Source organism: Indicator indicator, chromosome 1, assembly GCF_027791375.1.
Source record: "Indicator indicator isolate 239-I01 chromosome 1, UM_Iind_1.1, whole genome shotgun sequence".
NCBI lineage: Eukaryota > Metazoa > Chordata > Aves > Piciformes > Indicatoridae > Indicator > Indicator indicator.
Genome location: NC_072010.1, coordinates 65,537,285 through 65,559,580, shown reverse-complemented (window position 1 = coordinate 65,559,580; position 22,296 = coordinate 65,537,285). Strand labels below are relative to the sequence as shown.

Here is a 22,296-nt window from a genome sequence, read left to right as displayed (position 1 = left end):
TACCCCTGGGCAGAAACAAGCAAAGCAGCAGCCCTCTCCCTGCCACTAGGCCTCTTCCAGCAGGCCAGGTACCTGTGTCTTGAATTCTTGTCCTTACAGGGCCCTCTCGTGGCCAAATCCTCTCCCTTTCCTTCCTGCTGAGGAATAGAGGGACAACTGAAGAGGCCAGAAATGTGACTTTCACGCTCCTTGTTGTCCTGGAAAGGCCCCCTTTAATACAGCATAGCTTTTCAGACTCTACTCCAAGCCACCTTTGTTCCTTGATAAGGAAGGCCTTTTATTAATCCCCTGCTGTGCAAACAGTTTCTTTCCTTAGGAGGGGAAAAAAAAAGAAAAAAAACCACCACCATCAACTTTCAGAGGAAGTAGCTGAGTACTGCTTTAGACAAGACAGCTACTCAACAGTATGATTCAAAGCTATTGTATCCTTTATGATAGCAGACAGACACTGTTTACCTTAAGTAATAAGGATAGTAGCAGTACTGTACATCAGCAGGTATGAAGAAACATTCATTTGATTACCACTGGCACAATACAGTTTCCAGGTACCTTCAAGATTGGAGGACAGATGGGCCAAAGTATACCAGGCTTACTGTTCTTGTCAAAAGAACAGTGTTTTGTGCAGCATTTCAGAGTGCCTTGGATTCTGTCCTGTGTAGCTAGCACTTTTACCACCAAAACATTGCTGCAGAAGGGAGTCAGGAAAGCTTTAAATACAAAGGTTCAATTCCATCACGTTACAATACATGCAGACATGTTTCCTACTGTGGTAAGAATCCAAATTCAAAATAAAACCTAAAATATCACTTAGAGACTCCTTACACAGAATACCTTTGCAGCACTTCCAGAAAGTGCTTCAGGCAGACCACTATACTGACATCTCAGCAAGCAGCAATTAATGGAAGAGTTAACTTCTCCAGGTCTGAGGTTACTGACATGCAGAAGCCTTACCCGTTTCCAAGCACAAAGTCCAAAAAAGGGACTGTTCTGAATACAAAGACACAGCTAAGCCTCACCTTTGTGCCACAGAAAAAAAGATAAATTAAAAATTTAAACACCTGCTTAATGTAACTCCATACTAAAGATCATTTAAAGCTTCCCTCGTAAAGCTAAAGCAAGACTTCAGCACTTGGTCAAATGCTTTTAAGAGTGATCACAACACTAAGACATACAGAAAAAAAGTGTCTTTATTAGCATTGTTACAGGCAATGCATACATAAGAACTGATCCTTAAAGTGTACAACCCCCCAGCCAAGTTTAAAGCAAGAGAATCAGCAGATTGAGATCTATATTGTACACGTGCAGTAACAGGATCTCTCTGGACCTTCCAACAGAATAGACTGAAATCACTTTACAAAAAAAGGTAAATAAAAATAACACCCATTTTAAAAAAGAACCAGCTCCTAACAAGCTGGCAGAGCATCAAAAATATCAAACAGGGGAGTTGTCCAATCATAAAGAGTTCCTGTAAGGTTTGAGTATTGCGTTGTTCACACCCTGCATATGCCAGGCATCGAGATTAAAGCTTAGTAAAAAATACACACCTAAGAGACAAGGTGGAGTTCAGATCTTTAAATTTCCATTTTGTCAGTTGTTACTGAGGGTTTTTTTTTTAATGCATCATCAGTATAATTAACATCGCTGGGTGGCAGCAGTACAAAGAATGAACCTTTTCCCTTTGTTACGAGTTCTGAAATGAAGTCAGTGTGAATTAGCAACATCCCTCTCTGGAATCTTTAGCTGACATGACCTTATGCCAATTCCAAAAAAGCACCCTTAAAAACTTTTAGGCTTTTTTCTAAGTGGGTAAATATTTAAACTAGTTAGCAAAATTAAACACCAGAATTTTCAGAAGTTATTTTTGTGCATAGTTAAATGCTGCAAGATGATTTCACATTTAATAAAGCAGACTTTAAAGAAGCAGCAATTCGCAAGAAAAGGTGTTCCCTTAAAATATCAGTCATAGCTCAGAGGAAATATGTGGAGTTTTCCCTCCCCTCGCCAGCCTCTTGCAATTGCTTTTCATCTACACTGGATTTTAGTGCAAGTCATTAAATTGTTTGATATCCAGCATGACTTCTCTTTCTGCCTATCAAGTAAGCAATCAAGACAATTAGAACAAGACCAGCAAGGGCTGCACCAACTATTATAGGGATCAGCATGTTATTTTCATCCAGTTGGCATTCTTCCACTGAAGAGAGAGGAAAAAAAAATCCATGTTAGGCACTAGTGCACCAACAAATGGCTACATCTAGAACTGCAAGCTTCTGCCGTCAGCACATTAGATAAAACTGGCTCAAGTTAACTTCTAGCTTAGCTTGCCAACAACCAAAAGGAGGCCAAGCTTGCTAACTATCATCACTCTGGATGAAGTCTTTCTAGTACCAGTTGTATGCACATTCTATAGAGATTTACATTGACTGTTTCCTTCTCTAGAGCTGTTATGCCATCAAGTCACTCCACACCCTGCCATATTACCATAATCACAAAGGACACTTAAGAGTCAGGAGTTTCCTAGAACTTTGCCCCTTTTAAACAATGGCCTGCACAGTTCACAGGGAAAGTTCATGTTCTTAACTCCTCCCTGGGCCACACAGAAGAAGTCCTAGTTATTTCAAAGCTTTTTATGTAGCTCTTGCGCTAGCCTCAACTCAAGGCATATAATCAGCCCCTCAACATCTGTAGTAGGGCATGCAGAAACTAAACATAGCGCCTACAACCTGAAGTTTGACTACAGATTATTGTATCAAAGTGTGCTTCATGCATCTTAGGTTCCTCCCCTAAAATGCAAACCTCTTACCTGCCCCAAATTTGTCTCCATCAATCTTGAAAACTTGGATCTGAATATCAAATACATTCACAAGGGCTTTGTCTGTGACCTGGAGATTCTCCTCTGCACTACACTTGTAGGAGTTTCCTACTGTAGCTCTCAGCTCACTCATGCTGTTGTTTGATGCTTCAAACTGTGGAACTGTGCAAGAGAAAGTCTTACTGTAGAATCCTGAAGAGCAGGAGCTGAAAGCTCATGTGACAAAATTTGATACATTCATCCCCAACATTTTTAACATGTTACTTAACGCAGTAATCCTTAATATTTACACAAGTAGTCACTCGAAGAAGACTTCTTAAAAGTTCTTACCTTTTGCTTCAGAAGGCAGAGTTGTGCTTACACTCACACCTTGCAGGAAGAATTTTTCAGTACTTGTATTCTTTTAAAACACAAAACCAACAAAACAGTAAGTTGTCATTTAAGCTAACAGCATACAACAGAAGCTGTTAACGTTTTGAGTTCAGGTCTGCATGCATTTTGAGAAAGGTTTTCAAAGGATAGTCCACAACTGGAACTAGCATCCAAAGGAACAGCATTAGCAGAGGAAAGCTACAGAAGGTATGCAGCACCTTAGGGAAGGTTACTTTGGAGGAGGGAAGGGAGTAGAGAAGGGCCCTGCAACCCTTCAGAATTATGAGTTGACTTCTACAATACAGGCAGAGTCCCACCCACACTTTAACCAGGGTATTGCAATAATCTCACCTGTGCTACAGGTACAGCTTTAAACCAGCTCCACACCCCACAAAGACGCGGAGTCATTTAATAGCAATAGGTCAAGGTGCTTGCATTTCTTCAATCCCATGAGTATCAAAAAGAACATGAAGCTCTCTGACAAACACAGTGGATTCAGTCCTCAAGGGTACCCCATCTCTACTACAGCACTGGGGCAGGGCTGAGGGAACCAGGATTTCCAACCATCATAGGAAACCATAAGACAAGTACACATAGGCCTTGGGCTGTACACAGAATATTGGGGACTTAAATCCTGTTCCCGACTGGTACAGTTAGATGAGATGCCTGCTTGTCACACACTGTTCCCAGTTAGGGCAAGAATCTTTACAGAGTAGGCAATACAATCTTGAAAGAAATTCCCATTCCAAAATGGGATTTTTGAATCTATCCCAGAATAGATTTCTGTGTATACAAGTTCACATGTGTATTCTTTCTTCACAGTTACCAAATACTAAACTTTCTAAATCCTAATATTAAGAGCAAAGAAATTATTTACTGCCTTTTCTCTAGCTGCATCTACTTTCCTCTTGTACTTGTCCCAGTTAGTATTACCACACAAAAAGTCCCGCAGGCCCTGCATGCTTTGTCTAGAGATTCTTACCAATGCGAAGTGGAAGATGACACTTGTTTTCTCAAAAGTCAGATTCAAGAAGGCAGATGTATTGTCACATCTCCCAGAAGCAGCTGTGTTATTTGGTATGAAATTTAGCAAATCCAAGCCCATCTATGAGGGAAAAGGACCAGTTAGGACATTTGAAGAGACTAACATGTCATCATGCATTCAGCCAACTTCCAGCTTGCTTGTACTCACACGCATAGAGTGCTGTATCTGCCCACACACTACAGACAACTGGGCAGAGACAAGTTACAGGCTGGTGTAAGCTGCACCTGAATTACCAGGCTGCCACAGAGAACAAAGGGCATCCCTGAAGGCCTCCTGAAGCTTTCTGCAGCCCTGGCTGGCTGCAACTAATAATCTGCTGCTTTCTCCATACTAAACTTTAGTCCTAGCAGCATAAGGAAAAATATCAGCAATCACCACTACACAGGGGGCAATAAGCTACAAAATAATGCTGTGACATAATGGAGAAGCAATCAAGGAACCACCTGCCAATTCAATAATCTTGCAAGTCAGTTATTTAAAATGCTTTGGCTTTGCTCATGATATATGGTTTTATATCATCCTTTATCTGCAGGAAGCTGTAGGGCAAATGCGCTTGCAAAAGAAAAGAAATAATCACACAGAAACCTTTCAGTAGCTCTTAGTTGATCCTCAAGTGCTCATGGGACTTTGGAAAACCTATATGCCACCTTCTCCACTGATCATTACACTAGGAATCAGTTGTTCCAGTAGAGCTAGAATGTCAGACTATGGAACACAGCTTAGAGAAATTCAAGCAATTAAGGTAGCTAAAACACAGTTGCCATCATAACCAGCCACACACCACCTATCAGTGCTCATGGTTTTACTTCTCAGTTATCATCACCACAAATACACGCAATAGGCTCCTTTGCACCACCACATACAGATTAAGCAGCTAAATCCTATATAGAGACCACCCTCTTCACCCCAGGTGCTTTATCACTGAGATTCAACTTAAACCTACACAAAAGCAGCCATAGTTTTCTTGCCTGCATTTGTCTCCATTAGGTCAGATTAAGCCACAGGACAGGAAAAAGCAGCTTGTGAACAAAGGTCCTTATAAACAAAGCTGTACTGAATAAGAAGGTTTGATGACCCTTGGTCATTGTTTCCTATTGAGGGCCTTCAGCAGTCATTTTGGGATTACTCCTCGTAGCTTTGCCTTACCAGTTAGTAGGCAACAGGTTTGACCATGTGGCTGGTGAGGTAGGCTTTGCATCAACAATGAAGAGAAAGAACCTGTACTGGGACTGGATCTTGTGTAACATTTCTGATGATAAAATCGACCATTAAGTAGCTGTTAAACATTAAAGTCAAACCCAAGCTTCTTCGGTGTTAGCTGCAAGTTAACTCTAACCAAACCTGTCCAGTTTCACAGAAGTAATAATTTTCCCTTCTAGTAGTCACTCACTACTTATCATTCAGGTGCCTCAAGCCAAATTCCTGTACTTTATTTAACAGTTAAGAAAACTTGTTCAGATGGCACCTTTGATAATAGGATTCCACCTACCCATACCCTTGTAATTTTTACAGTTTCTATTTAATGACTGTATACACTTATTGGATTTGATAGGCAAGTTTAGTGCTCTTACTGAATGGAAAAATCTTTAATGACCACTTTCAGTAGAAGATAACTGTTTGAATCATCACTACACTAATCCAAACAAAGCAACTCAAATAGAGGACAATCATGGATGAACAATACAAAGAACTGGTATATTTTTAAAAGAAATGTTAGCCTGTAACAAATCTTTCCCAAAGAAGGAATGTGAAGGCTCTGAAGAAAGGGAAAAAAAGAAGTACCTTTTCATCTTTTTTCAGATAGGTGATATTAAGCTGTAATCCCATGTAGGCAAGCACACAGGTTCCATTTACACCGGTCACATTGTATTTACCAACTGCAGGATTTGGGGGCAAGACAGTTGGTGCTGGACTAGTCGTTGGAACCTGGCTAGTAGTCTGTTTAGGAGTTGTGGGCACTACAGCAGTAGTGGAGACCATGTCTTCAGCACATTCTGTCACTGGAGGGAACGGAAAACAGTCATTACCAAACAAAACGAAGCTGTGGGATGACCTACTCTTTTAATCCTCAAGGAAAAAAAAGGAGGCTTTTCCTAATAGAAACACACGGGTAAAGCATTACCTAAACTCGTTGTTGCAAAGTTCAAGACACTTTCAAAGGCTAGCAAGTGAAAATTACACCTCTGCTACTATTTACAGAAGTTCGTGCTAACCGCATCTGCTTTCATTCATGTCTGTCCTTTCACTTTCCTATCAAGTCAGGATAAATAAGATGCTGCTATGCTGAGAGAGCTAGCATTCCTGCTGTATGTTCAAGCAAGGGTGAGATGACTACCACTTGGACACTCTTGTGTGCTAGAAGTAGAAGAACAGTTCCACCCACTGTTAAAAGTGTTCTCCTAAGAGATGTGTTGTTCTTCCTCTTTCAATTACACCACCAGGTTGGGAGGACCCTATGTCATGATTTTGGCAATACCCACAGGAACATCAAAATACTACTGGACCTCTTGAGTCCTCATAGCAGTGCTGTGGCTCTTCCAAGGCAAAAGACAAAGAACAGTGACTCTGGTGTTTGTTTGTTTGTTTTTTTTTTTTGCCAGAATACTCAGAACAACTGGCAGCAAGAGCTTAACTTGATCTGGGAAGACAAGAATGTTCTTGTATTGAACTTCTGAGCCAAAACCTAAGGTCATAGCAAAGATGTTACTGTAGTAGAGGCTTCCATGTTCCCAGACAAGGTGATCTTCACATGACAGGATATAAGTTAGTACTTTATAAGAACACCAGCAAGTTCTGCCAATCATCAATTCTGACTCAAAGGGCCTACTTCTAAAATTTAATCCATACATATTTTGCAGATACTAGATATCTAATTAAAAGCCTCTGAACTTCAACAGCAACTTAACTTTCAATCATGGCTCAGAAAAAGGGGTGCTAATCACACCTTCTGAAGTCAAACATAGCACACTTTCCTATTGCTACTCCATTTCTGGAAAGTTAAAGAGCAGAGGGAAAGTGGATGAATGGAGAAGTGACCTACTTGTAGGCTGACAGTGGTCAGGTCCCAAAATGTGGTAATTTCCTAACGAATAAACCAAACAGATTTACTTGGTACTTCAATGGAGGATTTCCCTCTGTCTGCAAAACCTCAAGGTATACAGCCTCTTACTCAAGTTGGCACAGATGGAAACAACCAAACGACTTCAAGTAGAAGTTTGTCCTAAATGGAGTCTTGACACATTATTTTCATTGTACTGAGTTACAGTATAGCTCCTAGTAACTATTCAAGAGGGCTCTGAAGATGAGACAAATCCTTATGTCATCTCCTGACAGTCACAGGAAAGTGACAAAACTACCAACACAAAGTGAAAGCCTTCTTTTCTTCAGAGCTGCAGGTAATCACTACTGTCACCTCAGTCACAAGGCTCCAAGGTACTCCCACAAAATTTACCATTACTAGTCATGCACACACATACTGAATACTGACTCTTCTTCCCTCCAGGGAGCCTCATCTAGATCACCAGAAGAAACATCCTCTACTGGAAGAGTTGTAGGGAAAGAAAAAGTTAAGGGAAAAATCCAGATCTAACATTTATTGATAACTAGCTGCCAAAAAGCCAGGGAAGTTTTCAAGCCTACAAGAACAGAAAAGAAGAATGACTCTGGAGAGAACAATGTGGCTTCAGGGTCAAAAAGAGTAAAAAAAAGGATAAAGTCAAAATTCTTTGACTATCTGAATAAAATGAAAAACCAACCAGCCAAAAACCCCAAAACAAGCAACAATTAAAAACCAACCAAACACACCCAAACCACAACAAACCCAAACAGACCAAAAAAGATATTTTTTCTCTTCCTACTGCACTAAGAGCTATCTGGGTGCAGACCCAAGACAATTAAAAAACAAACAAGCAAACTTAGAGATGATAATTTTAAGCAAAAAACCCCACTGTACATGGCGGTATATCGAAACAAAAATAAAAGAACTAACCAAAAAACTTGACCTCAGATCAGTGTCTATTCCAGGGTCACAGGTAATCACATGGGTTTTATGAGGATCAATAGTTTCATCAACAGTGACACCAGAGACAACAACACTGGGGAAGTAATAATGGTAAATAAAAGCATTTAATCTAAAAGAGAAGGAAGTATAGGAATAGAAAATAAAGTAAATGCTGACAAACTGGTGTTGCATAAGGAACACCCCCCAGAAATAATGGAGTATTGAATTTCTAGCCAAAGGACTTTGTAAGAACAAATAACATGTGGTCTTAAAAGTATTACATACTGGGACATTCTACTGCAGTTCTGTAGAAGTTAAAACCGATCTTTTCCCAACATCACAGCTAATGTTCAAACCTGCTGATAACTGATCAATTACTGTAGTCATCCAGTATGATAACTGATTCAAGATGTTGTATTTAAAAAAAAGTAGATAGTTCTGAAGACTGAAGTAATAGAAACAAGATATTTTCTTTAACTGACAAATGTAGGTCCACATCTTTGCTGCAAACCAGTTCACTGAATGGAAAAGACTGATCAAGAGACCACACACACCGATATCTAAGGTAGCCACACAAAGCAGCCATAAAAGAAGTCAGTGCCAGTACTACCATGCACCAGGCAAGACATTTTTCAGAGAGATGGGACAAGGCAGAGATGCATTTGTAGAAGGCACTTGTTCAGTGTATCTATGCCATGCTGGCACTGACTACCCTAATCAACAGATGCATAAATAGAATTAATAGCATGAAAATTCTCCATTTCCCAGAAAATTATAGAATGATTTGGGCTGGAAGGGACCCCTAAAGGAGATGCATAAATAGAATTAATAGCATGAAAATTCTCCATTTCCCAGAAAATTATAGAATGATTTGGGCTGGAAGGGACCCCTAAAGGTCATGCAGTCCAAGCCCCTCTGCAGTAAGCAGAGACATCCTCAACTAGGTCAGGTTGTCTAGAAGATGAAGACTGCCTTGCTTTTGGAGCAAGTAAGAAAAGGCTTACTACTCCTTAAGACAGAATAGCTGATCAATTTACCTGGCTTTTCACATATGAAGGGTGTTGCCACAAAAGCAAAGGACATGAACATAACATTAGGTAGCTTTGTCTTCTAATCATTACAGCAGTGGCATTCCAAAATGCTTTTCAATACAAGCAATCAGGACACAAAAACGTACTTTGTTTGAGCCTGACAGAAAGAACATCACTGTTATTGCTTGCATAAAGCATTCTGCAGGAAGATGTAAGTACCTGCTCCCTACAGACTGGCTGTTGTTTGTCACTGTATCGCTAATCTTCCCCAGAGCACACAGTAACTAGTTCAAATTACTTTGGCAGAGGCATAATACTTGGCAGCTATCAGGTATTTCTTAATCTAGGATTTTGGCCATGAGCCCTGGGGATCTACCACAGCACATGTTTACACTCAAATACTCAAGAACAGAAGAAATGTTCCCTAATACCTATCTTCTAGCCTATAGATGCTGACACTCCTATGGGAAAAACCTAAAGCAGGTCCATTCATTCAAAAAAAAAAAAACCATGCTGCTATCAAAGCTTCAGATCCAGTTTGAACTTAAATATGTTAGTCAAGACTTAAAAATAAATAATCCATTGCTGTAAATATCAGTGCACCAAGTACATTTTCTGCTACCAGATACCTACTGTTTGTACTCAAAGTGCCATTTGTCATATAGGCTTCCAAAGTAATGTTGCTAAAAGTAATGTTCACATTCTTCATATTGACATGCTTGAAGCTGATGCATCTGTATTTTGTGCCCATATGTGCCTGAATAGTAGTTTTATGTGATGCTTTCTTCACTTCTCCTGTAAAAAGATTGCACTGCATTAGTCTACAACAGTATTTACAGAAACCACTCAGTATTACATTTCGAAGATCTACACAACAACAGGAAGTTTTCCTTTTACCTGTAGTTGAATTATGGAATAAAGTCGCATCTGACAGATTGTAGTGGAAAACTAGTTCTTCAACTTGGTACTTGTCTGCATTTTCTGTAAAATTCAGGCTTAACGAATGTCCTGCTCCAAAACCCAATACCAGAACTGGATGAGATGTGTTAGCTTTGCCACATGAGCTCTGTGGCTCTACCGTAGCATTTTGTGGAAGAAAAAAGTTTGCGAACTGTAGGGCAGAAAACAAAATACATGTAAATGGGATGATGTAACAGCTTCTCCTTATTGCTTTTTTGAAGTATCCCATGAAACTGTTACAGGACACACAGCTGACACTCATACATGCTGCAAGATGCTCACTTCTACACCTGTATATAGCAAATAGCATGTTACTGGCACGTGGATTCCTGAGATTACTGCTGTCCAAAATTTGAGGACAAAACAGTATACACTTGTAGCAGCTCTTACATTTTTCCCCTCTATGAATTTGCAGGTACTAGGTGAATTAAATCTGGAACACTCTGGACATGTAACAAACAACAATTTCAGCTTTGCTTCTTGTAGTACAATTGAGCAAGAACAAAAGCAGCAAATGGCACAGCTTAACACATATCATAGCCAAACTTTTATTACATATTGAGAAGTAATGGGGAAGCTGAAGACCAATATTCTGTTTACAGGAAAGATTAAAACTTACTGCTTACAAGAAGAAACAGTCAAAAAACATGTTATGAAAACAATTACCTCTGCAAGCAGACTTATATACCAGTATCAGCAGGATTTCACACCATCAGCACCACTGAAAAAGTGGAATATGCAATGGAACACTCAGCTCAAATCACACACAGCAATTACACCACTGGTAAAGCAGTACGTACTTTCAAATCTCACATTACACTGATGGTCAGGGAAAAAAAAATAAAAATCAACTTTAAGAGTGCCTCAGAACAGGAAACTGCAACGAGATTATAAATAATCCATGATTGCTGTTCAGTGACAAAGTTACCAAAAAAGTGAACAGCAGAGTATCCGTGAATAAAAATCCTTACCTGTCTATTAAAAGGCTTTTGCTGTTAACACAGAACGATTTGTATGCACTTCACTAGCCTGCAAATACACTTCAAGCTAGAGATTTGCTCAGTGAGAGGATCACAGATTTCTGGGAAGTTTAAAAGCTATGTGCCATCTCAGTTTAGATTTAGTCCATGTAAGCATGACCAAGTTTACCAAAAGACAACTGGTAGCATCCTTGCCTTTGCAGTTCAAATGAAAGACATTTTAGCTATGGATAGAACTGGTGTGGAATTTCAGTCAAAGGTAATTTAACAAATGCATTGTTTGTAGTGGTTTCAGACAGGTTTAACTAAAAGAAACACCAGTAATAAAAGAAAAGTTGATGCAACATGATTGGAAGGAAACCTGTGCTGAAGCAAATTTTTATGCTTAAATATTTGTTCTGAGTCTAGATACCACACACACAGAGAAATGCCGCACTTCATAGACACAAGTTGCAGCCAAGCAGTGAGACACCCTCCTTACCTCTTTTTGTCCATTGCTTTTGTATTCCACTGAGAAGGCTACTGTCAGATCAGCAATTATGCAGGCCTTACCACTTGAATCTTTCAACTCAAATGAAGAGGAAGCCTGCAAGAAGCCTGTTAACAACGACAAGTGGTTGACTTGGTGTCATTTAAGTTTCAATTTACGATCCCAAGAAGATAAATACAGAAAGCTATGCATTTTAAACAGAGTACATCCTACAGCAGCTGAGTTTGTTGATGCTCAAGTTTACAGCCTCTGTACTAGCTTCAACATCACTAGCACTGAGGACAAATTTAAAACCCCGTTTATAAAAAGACAAAGCCACACAAATCAAAACTGTTGACATTCTGGGTCCTTGGAGAATAAGAAAAACTTGAAATTAACACCAGCCACACTGTTCAAGGCAGCTACTTGGCGCTCACCCTACACAGCAACTATTTAGCAAGCTTCAGGCAGAACCAACTTAGCATATTTGATCCTGTATGCCCACAGTGCTCAGCCAACCCCCAGCAGCACACCACACAGCCTCCATTCCCACTGTACCAGGACACTCAGCTGTACATGCACTGAATGCAGCATTTAGAAAGCTTGGATTAACTGCAGATGTTTTGGAGGGACTGCCAAAAATAATGTGATGGAGCGTGCCATCCTCGCCAGGAGAACTTTAACGTCATCATGCTCTCTGCACTTGAGAAGAGGGATGGGGGCCAAGACCTTGACACCGACTGAGGTTGTTTTCCTGACTGGCTGAACCTCAAAAGCTGAGCTGCTGACAAAAACAGAGCTTCTCTCACCTTGCTCCTCTCCAGCCCCAGCACTAGTACTGACCTAACAGGGTGTAAAGTGGTTAAAACTCAACCTAGACACAGGGTAAGAACACGTGGCGAGAGAAGCACTAGATCATGCATGTTTTCTGACAATAGCATGGACTTAGACCAGCATCCACTGCCAATGAAGCTCCACCTAGGGGATGTTACAGCAGACTGGATACAGACAAAGTTGGTCATCACACTTCATTTGCTAACCAGGCAGTGCTCCTGTATCCAAGGTATCATACCAAGGTATTCCAAGTTCTTTATGGTAGAGCATATTATTCTTCTGATTCTCAATTTGCCACTACACATATTCAAGTCTTACTGCATAAAGCCTGCACCGTTTTTATGCTAGCACTTTATCAGCTTGCATTTGCAACAACTTCAGTCTTGCAGAAATCCTGATAAAAAAAAAGCAGCTGCAAGACATAAATCATTATCGCAAGCAAATATGCTTCACAGAGTCAAACATGCTAATCCATTCAACTGCTAATACAGCACAAAGATCTGAGGGACTATCATTCACTAGCTTCCTTCCCCAAGAAGTTTTCAAAGAGAAAATTCCAATTTTAATTTTTCACCACAAAACTATGGTGTATACAATTGTATTAAGACAAATATTAGGAAAAATTGAATTGCTGCATGCTGAACTAGAAGGCCCTTCAGTTGCAGAAACATTGGAAACAATTTCTCTGGCATTCAGCATGCATTTTCCCTCCTTGCCTATTCCTTATCAACAATGTATCCTCCCCCAGAATCAAAGGAGGCTGGAATTCAAACCAGAGAATAAAAACTGTGTTAAGAATGAATTATGTAGAAAACAGATACTTTAAAGCAAAGCTATCTTACCTTTGCCTTTGTGTGCAGCTCATCATGTTCATTAAGGAACCCATATTTACAATAAAATTCTATTTATTGCAGTTCCGAGCAATCCTAGAAACAGTCAATGCCCTTCCACATGCACGTTTTAATTTACAAAGTTTCTTCATTTTAATTTAAATCTGGAACTTGTTTACATTTTACCCAAGCACTGAAGAGCAAGCTGCTTACACGTTCTTGAATCAGAGTAGAAAACGCCATAGAGGCAGGGAATAAGAGTCCAAGGCTACTTGAACTAACACTACCAATGGAAATCATGCTAGACTTGAAGCCTTCAGTGTGCTTGCTGATTCTTCTGTTTGATAGCTATTAAACATCTTGGTGATTTTAGAGCTAAAACACAATTGGCAATAAAAGAATGACAGAAGAAAAAAACCACACCAAAAAAAAACCAAAACCAAACACAAAACCAGTTTGAGAGAGAAATGCAAGAGAAAGAAAAGGCTGAAAAACAATTAAGGAAGAATATTGCTGACCTAAAGGAAAATGTGACAGACCTGGCCATTACAGATGACTCAGAGGACAACAAAAGACAATGCCAAGGTACTAGCAAGCAGTAAATGGAAGGCAGAGTCTGGGAATGAAAAGCAGGCAAATCACTCCCAGTAAGTCTAAGAGATAGAGAATAAGGAATATGAACAGTGAAAAATACTACCTGCATAACTGTTAAGATTTTTTTTTTCAAGTTTGAGTGACACAGGACATAAATCCCAATTCCATAAGCATGGAACAAACACTACAAATCCCCATTCCTTTTTAAGGAACGTTCAGGAGCTGCTGGATTTGCAGTGTCAGTGATGAGGCAGACATCCAGCATGAGACACTGAGCTGTCCTCAACGAAGTGGCAAGAGGGACATTTTGCTGCAAGTTTGCTGACATGCACAAGGATGGTGATCAGAGAGAGCGTGATCCTGGAGGACTGCAGATGACATCAAGAGAAACATAGGGCAAAGAAAAATTAGCAAAACACCCACTGAAGAACAAATCAAGACACCAAAGGAAAGAATGTCTTGCCTACTCTTCACTGCAGACAGCTTAAGGCAGAGGAACAGCTCACTGGGTTTTGCAGGAAAGCAGCTGTTGAGTTTGTGAAGGCAGTTTCAGTGTCAACTAGTGATTAACGCATGAATCATCACCAGCCCACAAACAGTAAGAGCCTACAGTCAAAATGTCAAGAATACAGAAAAGCAAACTGATGTTGAATCAATCTGTCCTGGGATTATTTCTAACTAAATTACATAAAGTATTGCTACATTTTATCACAGCATCTCTGCCAACTGAGAACATAACTTGTACTTCTAAAAATAATTTTCTGCTATTTAACACAAAAACTGATAGAACCTATGGCTTCTGAATTTCAGACTTCAAACAATCACCTCAATATTAACTAAAGTGCTCTATTTGACAACTACCCATGATAAAACAAGTGAGGCACTTCAGATTTAAACAAGCTGATGAGCCCCTAAAACTCTTCAACAGAAAAATGTAAATTTTGTGAAGTTCATTATTCACTTGGCTAGAAATGCTACATTAGGGATATCTAGTAGAAGAATCATCAAAAAAAGTACCAAAATCAAAGAAATCTCACTTATTTCAGATGCTTCCTCTATATTCCAATAGGTTCTCCCAAAAAAGGCCTCGTACAGATTTAGTCTAGCTGCGTATTTTCCATTTCAAATCCTAAAATAATATCTTCCTTTATACCTAATTTCTGAAACTACAGGCTCATGCACAAAAAGATTGAAGGTAAAACAGTTGCAGCAACAGCTAGACACAATTTTAATTAAATCCAGTATCCTACCTTACATCTAACATAATTACATCAAAAATGTATTTCAGAGCCTATTGACAGAAATATAAGAAATCTACCTCAAAAAGTTAAATTTGTTTTAACTACAAAGCTAACAAAACAATCTAGCACGTTTTAACAATTAAAACCTAAGGCTCTTTCAACATGGCTCTTAGGATGGCTGGATTCCCTATATCTTGGCCACACAAAGATGCTTTCAGGTTTTTACCTTTTTGATTTAAATCCTGTTAGCCAAGCACAGCTACCCTTGGGTTACTCACTCACACAAGGAAAACCTACTGAGGGAGAAAGATGAATGGCTGTTGTACTCTAGAAGAGCAAGCATACATTAATGGTAAATGCTCATGCTGTCTGCTTGCAAAGAAGACTTCAGTTACTATAGTTAATGATTTACTTTGTCTCCAATTTTTATTAGAAACACAGCCAATAAGGATATCAAACACAAAAGCTACTTTATATAAATGTGGGGGTTGCTACTGTAGCCTTGTTTCTTGCCCAAGTGAAAACTTCTTTCTTTTCCCCTCTCATGGAAGAAAGGGCAGCAAGCAACATCAGTTTACTCGGGCACATATTCCCTATCATCATTAGTCCAAGCCAGAGAGAGAGCAGACAAGACTGTTTGCATTTACTCTGAGTGACTGTGGCATCAGTGATAAAAGCCATGGCTGCAGCACAGCCCAGCTAACCACTTTGACAGTGGTTTAGAGCATCACAGCCACCGCCTCGTGTGACACCCTGTGATTATGGCTCAGCTGACTGATGCCAGCACTACACAATCATCCTGTACCTAAGCTACAACGTCTCACTCTGCACCTTTGCCCAGATGTTCACACCACGCATGAAGCAAATGATGCTATATACAGGGCATTAATCCAAGGAGAAATGTTGGCTCCTGTCTAAAGAAGGTTTATTTTCTATTGCACATCTGAAAACAAATGCCCAGTAATTTACTAATTCTGACTGTTCAGGAGGATCCTGTCATCTCAGTGCCATTTTGAGAACAAAGACCCCTAAATCTATGCCAGATAAGAGAATGAAAAAAAATCACCATGGAGTTTCTCTCCTCTAATTACTTGTCTCCTAATGTAAGCAGCACTCCCAGAGCAACACCTGGTACAAGTCCTTTCTTAGAAGATTTAGTCAAGACCACATACTCAGGATCCAGGATCTATACTACATAAGGATAGTACTGAAAACCCAAGAAATTTTAAAATACTTTTTTTTTTTTTTGAAGATCACACAGTTTACTAACCCTAACATTTCTAGAGAAAACTAAAGGCAGGGAAATCCCTTGACAGACTTGATGTATGAACCACTTTGCATGAGACTAGACTGTCTTCATAAAATTATGAGTTATACTTGTCTGTCACCAATAGACTCAGAACACTTGACACTGGCTACCTGGAAAACATAGCAAGAAAAGACAAGGCTGAACTCACTTCTGCTACTGTTGAACACACAAACACATACATAGTAGTGGAAAAGGAGAACAGAGCTTGATTCAAGGATGGATGAGAGGGGATAAAAGAATCCACTGCACTTTTGCAGGAGCCACATCTGATTATGACAAGTTTCTAATCTAGCCCTAGAAGAGGCATGCTTGCACATTAACAGAGAAGTTCATGCAGTCTCAGATTGGCTTTTATATTGCTGATTCCCATTATGGCAGTAAACATTTATTTTTCAGTTCAAGTTTGCAGACCAATGACCTCTGTTAAAAAACACATTTATAAGGGTACAAAAGCATTATTAGCAGCTGTACACTTGCCATTTGGCCAGAGAATTGCATAACTGCATCGAGTTTAGTCACATGAAACTTTATGGTTTCCTATCTAAAGGAAGGAAGTCTTGGGATAGGTCTACAGCAGCTGATTACACAAGACCATTGGGAAGATTTGAACTCATGTGGCTAGGCACCGTTTTCAGCATTTGCAGAATTCCATTTTGCACCTGCTCTGGTTAGAGGTGCTGTATAACACCACACAAGCAACACACATCCTTCAAGGTAGCCAGCAGCCCAAATGACATTTTGGAGGAAGAAGCAGTGTGTTGACAATTGAAAGGCCTCCCCAGAGGAGATGATACTGTACTCAACAGGGTGCTACTAACACTCTCACACTTTGAATTAGTGGTAAAAGTAGTACTGACAGTCAGTGGTGTTGTCAAAGGACAGAGAAGGTTAAGAACCTGTTACCCTTAGACTGAAAGGGACAGCAGTCCATCCTGAAGTCAGATACACAAAGAAATTGAAGTTTGATTTACCGAAACAGTTAAAAATATATAGTTTAGAATTAAGATAACGCAATGAACAGTTCAAATAGCTTTTGCCCTGCTGCCCAAAGGCTGTCCTATCAAGCTTAAGAGAATAGATACCAAGAACTCTGTCATGGCACCAAGCTTTCTCAAGGAATTTCCCAATGATCATGTCTGACTTGAAGAGACACCGTTGCAGTTAAGCTGCAATCAGCAAAGGCAAGGTGTGCCTTCTAAGTGCTAGAAACAAGTTATCTTTAAGACACAGAAAGGCTTAACAGAGATAACAGTAGTTAACTTCTCCATAAAATATCCATCTTCTCCTTGAGAGGCAATTCTTCAGCTTATCATCCGCTACTGATTAGAAAATATACTATCTCCTACGGAACAATTTAGAAGCAGGTTACACACAAAAAAAGAAACTTCTCAGTCAGCCTGAACAGGAACCTAGGGAACATATCTCAAAAGTGTTGTGTCAGGGAGTCTATGGAGTTCTTAAGCAGCAAATAAGAAGTCACATTGCAAGTCAAAAAAGCTGCCAAAGTCAAAACTGAGTAACCTATCACATGGTGACATTCTTGGGACTAGTACACAAACTCAGATCCTTAAGAGACTGTGTCAACACACTCAAATAATCTATCAAGCAAACGCTGTTAAGGGAAGCATTTAGCAAAACAATGTTTCCAATGCTGCCCAAGATAAAAGCTGTGATGTTTAGTGAAAACTGATCTATACTCAGTCTCAGTTCCATGAAGCTACCAATGCCAAGACTGAGAAAAACAATACAACATCTAATTACACATTGACTGGAATTTATTATCCAAGTTTCTCTCAACTATCTCTACATTGCTAGCAAGGTTTGAAATTCCCCTTTGGACTAGAGTTGTGCAACAGAAACACATGGATTATGTGTCAATAACCCTGAAATGGCTTCACACTACCTTGTCAAACTCATTTTTCCTACCCTAAATTTCAGACGCTTCATTATTTACTCACTAATACCAAGTCCATGTCTGACTCCAAACTTAGTTTTCCAGGAATGTTTTCTCTGATGTTTGTGTTTCAGTACAGACACCAAAAGAAAAAAAATATCAAATCATCACAACAAACAACCTACAGGTGCTCAAAGAGCACAAGCAGCTCTGTTGGGCTTGGCACACAACCCAGGTAACACATTGTGCTCCAAAACTAGACAGGCACCATCTTCTTATGTATTTCAAAAAAGCAATTGCTAAGCTTGAGGGGAAGCACTTCGTTTCCCCTAGCCCTGTTTCCTTATATTTATCACTGCACTATCCAAATCCTCTTTTCATTCCGTATGCATGTTTAACTTTTGTGAGGAAACTCGTCATTAAATACTTCATGCTGACATACAAAATATTCAGCTTAGTGCTTGCTGCTCAATGTGAATGGAAAACTGAAACAGTAAGTGAGGTATTCTGGAGGAATTTTTTTCTATTGTCCCAAAGTCAAGGCATTGCCAAACAAGCTTTCACATCTGACCCACCCATGCTAATCCCACAGCCTCCTGTAATCATTATTACCTTATCCTCACCAGCGCTCACTCAGATGACTACAAGGCTGCACATGAATTAAAAAGGTCTAAAGAATTCATCTCATACCTCCTCATACTCTTCTCCCCTTACTACCATCCAAACTTTGGCAGAAGATTGTGGAAACTGTTTGTAGTCTCTTGGGACCACAAAGTCTTCACCTAAGGCTGTAGGATAAAGTTACATACAAGTACTCAGCAACTAGACTCTGGTATAAAACTTTGGTGGTCAGTAAAGCGCTACTCTGTAGTAAAATAAACTAGTCTGTTGCCTCAGCTAGAGAAGCCTGACACATTTTACATGCCAGAAGGTAACAAAGAGAACGCACTGAATTTTGTTTGAAGCTGCTAATTAAGCAGGGGTACAGTCCTACAAAATACGATCTCTGGTACCACTCAAGCTACACAGGCTGATTAGAAGGAAAAAAAGGCAATTCTTCATTGAAATCACAACTATATTAAACGAACTATACAAGGATTTCCCATTATAACACCAGTTCAGTGCCACTTAAAGACGCCAATCTTAAAAAGCAAGTGTGATAGCATTGTAAGTCACCATGCTCACCAGACTGCCTTAAATGAGCTGGGTGTTTGAACTGTTCAGTGCCCGTTGTGAGTGACATTTTTCAGACTCAGTGAAACAATCAACCAAGATAAAGATATTTACTACCAAAGGAAATTTAAACTGGTTTCAAAGGCTATCATAATCTCCCAAATAACACCAGATAACCATTCTCAACTACTGATTTATTTAGGAAATATTTTTGCTAGCTGCTATAGAAGTTTCCCCTGCTGTCAAAGCCACACTTCACAAATTTGATAGTGTTGCATGATGTGGCTTTCAATGCAAGAAGCCTAAAGCATAGTAGTTATCAGTAAACAATCCAGACACACGTCCTCATAAAAACGGTCTTGCTGCATTAACAAAACTTCTCATCAAGGCACTAAAAATCTCTCTATTCCAGCAACATTTCAGATTTCACTCGAGATATTGCAGGACCAAAGCAAATAAGCAAGGGGGCATTACATGCCCTTTAAAAAAAGGCTACTTCCTAGCAATGACATCTGTTTCTCCTGTGTCTCCAAGCCTCTTGAGAGGTAAAGACGTATTTTCGAGTCCTTCCCAGACCGCTGCTCCTAGATCCAGCGCAAATGCTCTGATGAGCGTCCCCACGCTCAAGCTCTTCCTCCCAAGCAGAGCTGCAGCAGCCGCTGCCATCTACCTACCATCATCCTACTTCCCGCAGCTGCTAGACGTTCCCGGGTCCGCAGGGGCCCGGTACAAGAACGAGGAAAGATGACCTCCCCAAAGGACCCGCCGCCTCCCAGCAATCGGATGCTTGCACCTCCCCCCAGTCCAGGCCGAGCCACGGCCCGGCAGTGTGCCGTGCCGCCGTCACGGAGGCACGCGACCCCCACGGTCGGAGCTTCTGCCCCGGAATGGCAACAGCAGGTGTAAGCCCGCAGGCAGGTCTCCAGTTACAGCCGGCGTGCAGGTGCCGCCGTCGGCCCGGAGGCCGCCCCAAGCCGCTGCGACCACCCTCCCTCCCTCCCCCCCCGCTCCACCTCCTGCTGGACGCGACAGGCCCAGGTCGCTCCCTTCCCCTTCTTACCGAGCAGGGTGGCCGCCACGAGTAGCCCCCGCGCGCCCTGGGCGCGAGCCATGGCGGGGGCAGAGCGAGGCGGCACTGGCGGGAGCGGGGAGAAGGGGCGAGGACAGCGGCGATGAGAACTGGCGGCAGCGGCACACCGTGCTTGGGAGACTGGCGACGCTCCCGGCCGATCATATGACCGCTAACGTCACCGGGACCGCCCGGGCGCCGCCACGTGACCCACGCGCTCAGCGCAGGGGGCGTTCTGGCCGGCCTGGGGGAGGGGTGAATGTCGCGAGAGTGGGGGCGGGGCGGGCGGAGCGGGCTGCAGCGCTCCCGTGGCCGCCTTTGGGGCGGGCGTGTGAGTGCGTGTACGCGAGCTGACCGGGTCCTGCGCACGGGCGCGGGGCAGTGCATGGCGCACGGCTGTGTGGTGGTGGGTACGTGTGCGCATCCACACACCCTGTGAGGGGCAGGTGCTAGGCGCAGGCCTGCTCTCCGTAGTTGCGTGCAGGGGCGTACGTGTGAACAGCACAGCGTCATCACAAGCTGCTGTGGTTCAGTCCCAAGCCTCTGTCACCACCACCCCTGGAATCAACACCATGTATCTGGGGAAAGACTTCGACAGTCGTCCGTATTTACTTACCACTGCTAAATCCACCACTAAGCCATGTTCCTAAGTGCCATCTGTATCTTGTAAGTATTTCCAGGGATGCTGACTCCACCAGTTCCCTGGGCAGCCTGTGCCAATGCTTGACAAACCTTTGGGTGAAGAAATTTTGCCTTATGTCCAATCTAAACCTTCCTTAGTACAACTTAAAGCTCTTTCCTCTTGTGCTATCAGTTGTTACTAGGTAGAATAGAGCAACCCCCACTTCACTACAACCTCTTTTCTTGTAGAAAGTAACAAGGTCTCCCCTCAGCCACCTTCTCTTCAGGCTAAGCAGCCCCAGTTCCCTCAGATGCTCCTAGTAAGATTTGCTCTCCAGTCCCTTCATTGCCCATCTTTGGACATGCTCCACCACTTCCAGTGTCTCTCTTGTACTGAGGGCCCCAAAACACAGTATTCAAGGTGCATCCTCACCGATACCGAATACAGGGGGACAGTCACTTCCCTCCTCCTGCTGGCCACACTATTCCTGATACAGGCTGTTAGCCTTCTTGACCACCTGGGCACACTGCTGGCTCATGTTCAGCCAGCTGTCAACCAACCCCCCCAGGTGTTGTTTTTCCACTGGGCACCTCTCCAACTGCTCCTCCCCAAACCTGTAGTATTTCATGGGATTGTTGTGACTCAAGTGCAGGATCCAGTGCTTGGCCATATTGAACCTCATACCATTGGCCGTGGCCCATGGATGCAGCCTGTCTAGATCTCTCTCAAGCCTTCCTACCCTCAGCATGTTCTGACCCAACTTGGTGTCATCTGCAACTTGTGGGCACAGGCCACCTGCCCAGCCCTCATTTGCTTCACCAGTGTTTGTCAATGGGTATTCAGAGGTTTGGGGTCACTCTGCAAACTGCCATGTATCTTAACCCTGTACCTTCTTTCAGATGAGAGCCATGAAGAGCATGAGGAATGCAATCCCCCAGTGGGGAATGCAGCACAGGCACCCATGTGTTAAAGGGGAGGTGATAGAGGGTGAGAAATGGCTTTGATGAGCAGTTAACCTGCAATACAGAACTGTATTGCCTCCAGAATGTGTTTCTTGCTTCTGA

General features: G+C 41.6%; 1 protein-coding gene across 1 annotated transcript; it reads right to left on the bottom strand.

Annotated features, from left to right (window-relative positions):
* Positions 1 to 1,188: 1,188 nt before the first annotated feature.
* On the bottom strand, positions 1,189 to 20,665 carry LAMP1 (lysosomal associated membrane protein 1). The gene is made up of 9 exons (XM_054391532.1): positions 20,602 to 20,665; positions 11,679 to 11,794; positions 10,155 to 10,368; positions 9,891 to 10,052; positions 6,009 to 6,226; positions 4,164 to 4,286; positions 3,140 to 3,209; positions 2,801 to 2,971; positions 1,189 to 2,191 (listed from the first exon to the last, which is right to left on the bottom strand). Exons 1-9 carry the CDS (start codon positions 20,651 to 20,653, stop codon positions 2,052 to 2,054), a joined length of 1,266 nt encoding a protein of 421 aa, XP_054247507.1. The 5' UTR covers positions 20,654 to 20,665; the 3' UTR covers positions 1,189 to 2,051.
* Between the last annotated feature and the right edge of the window lie 1,631 nt (positions 20,666 to 22,296).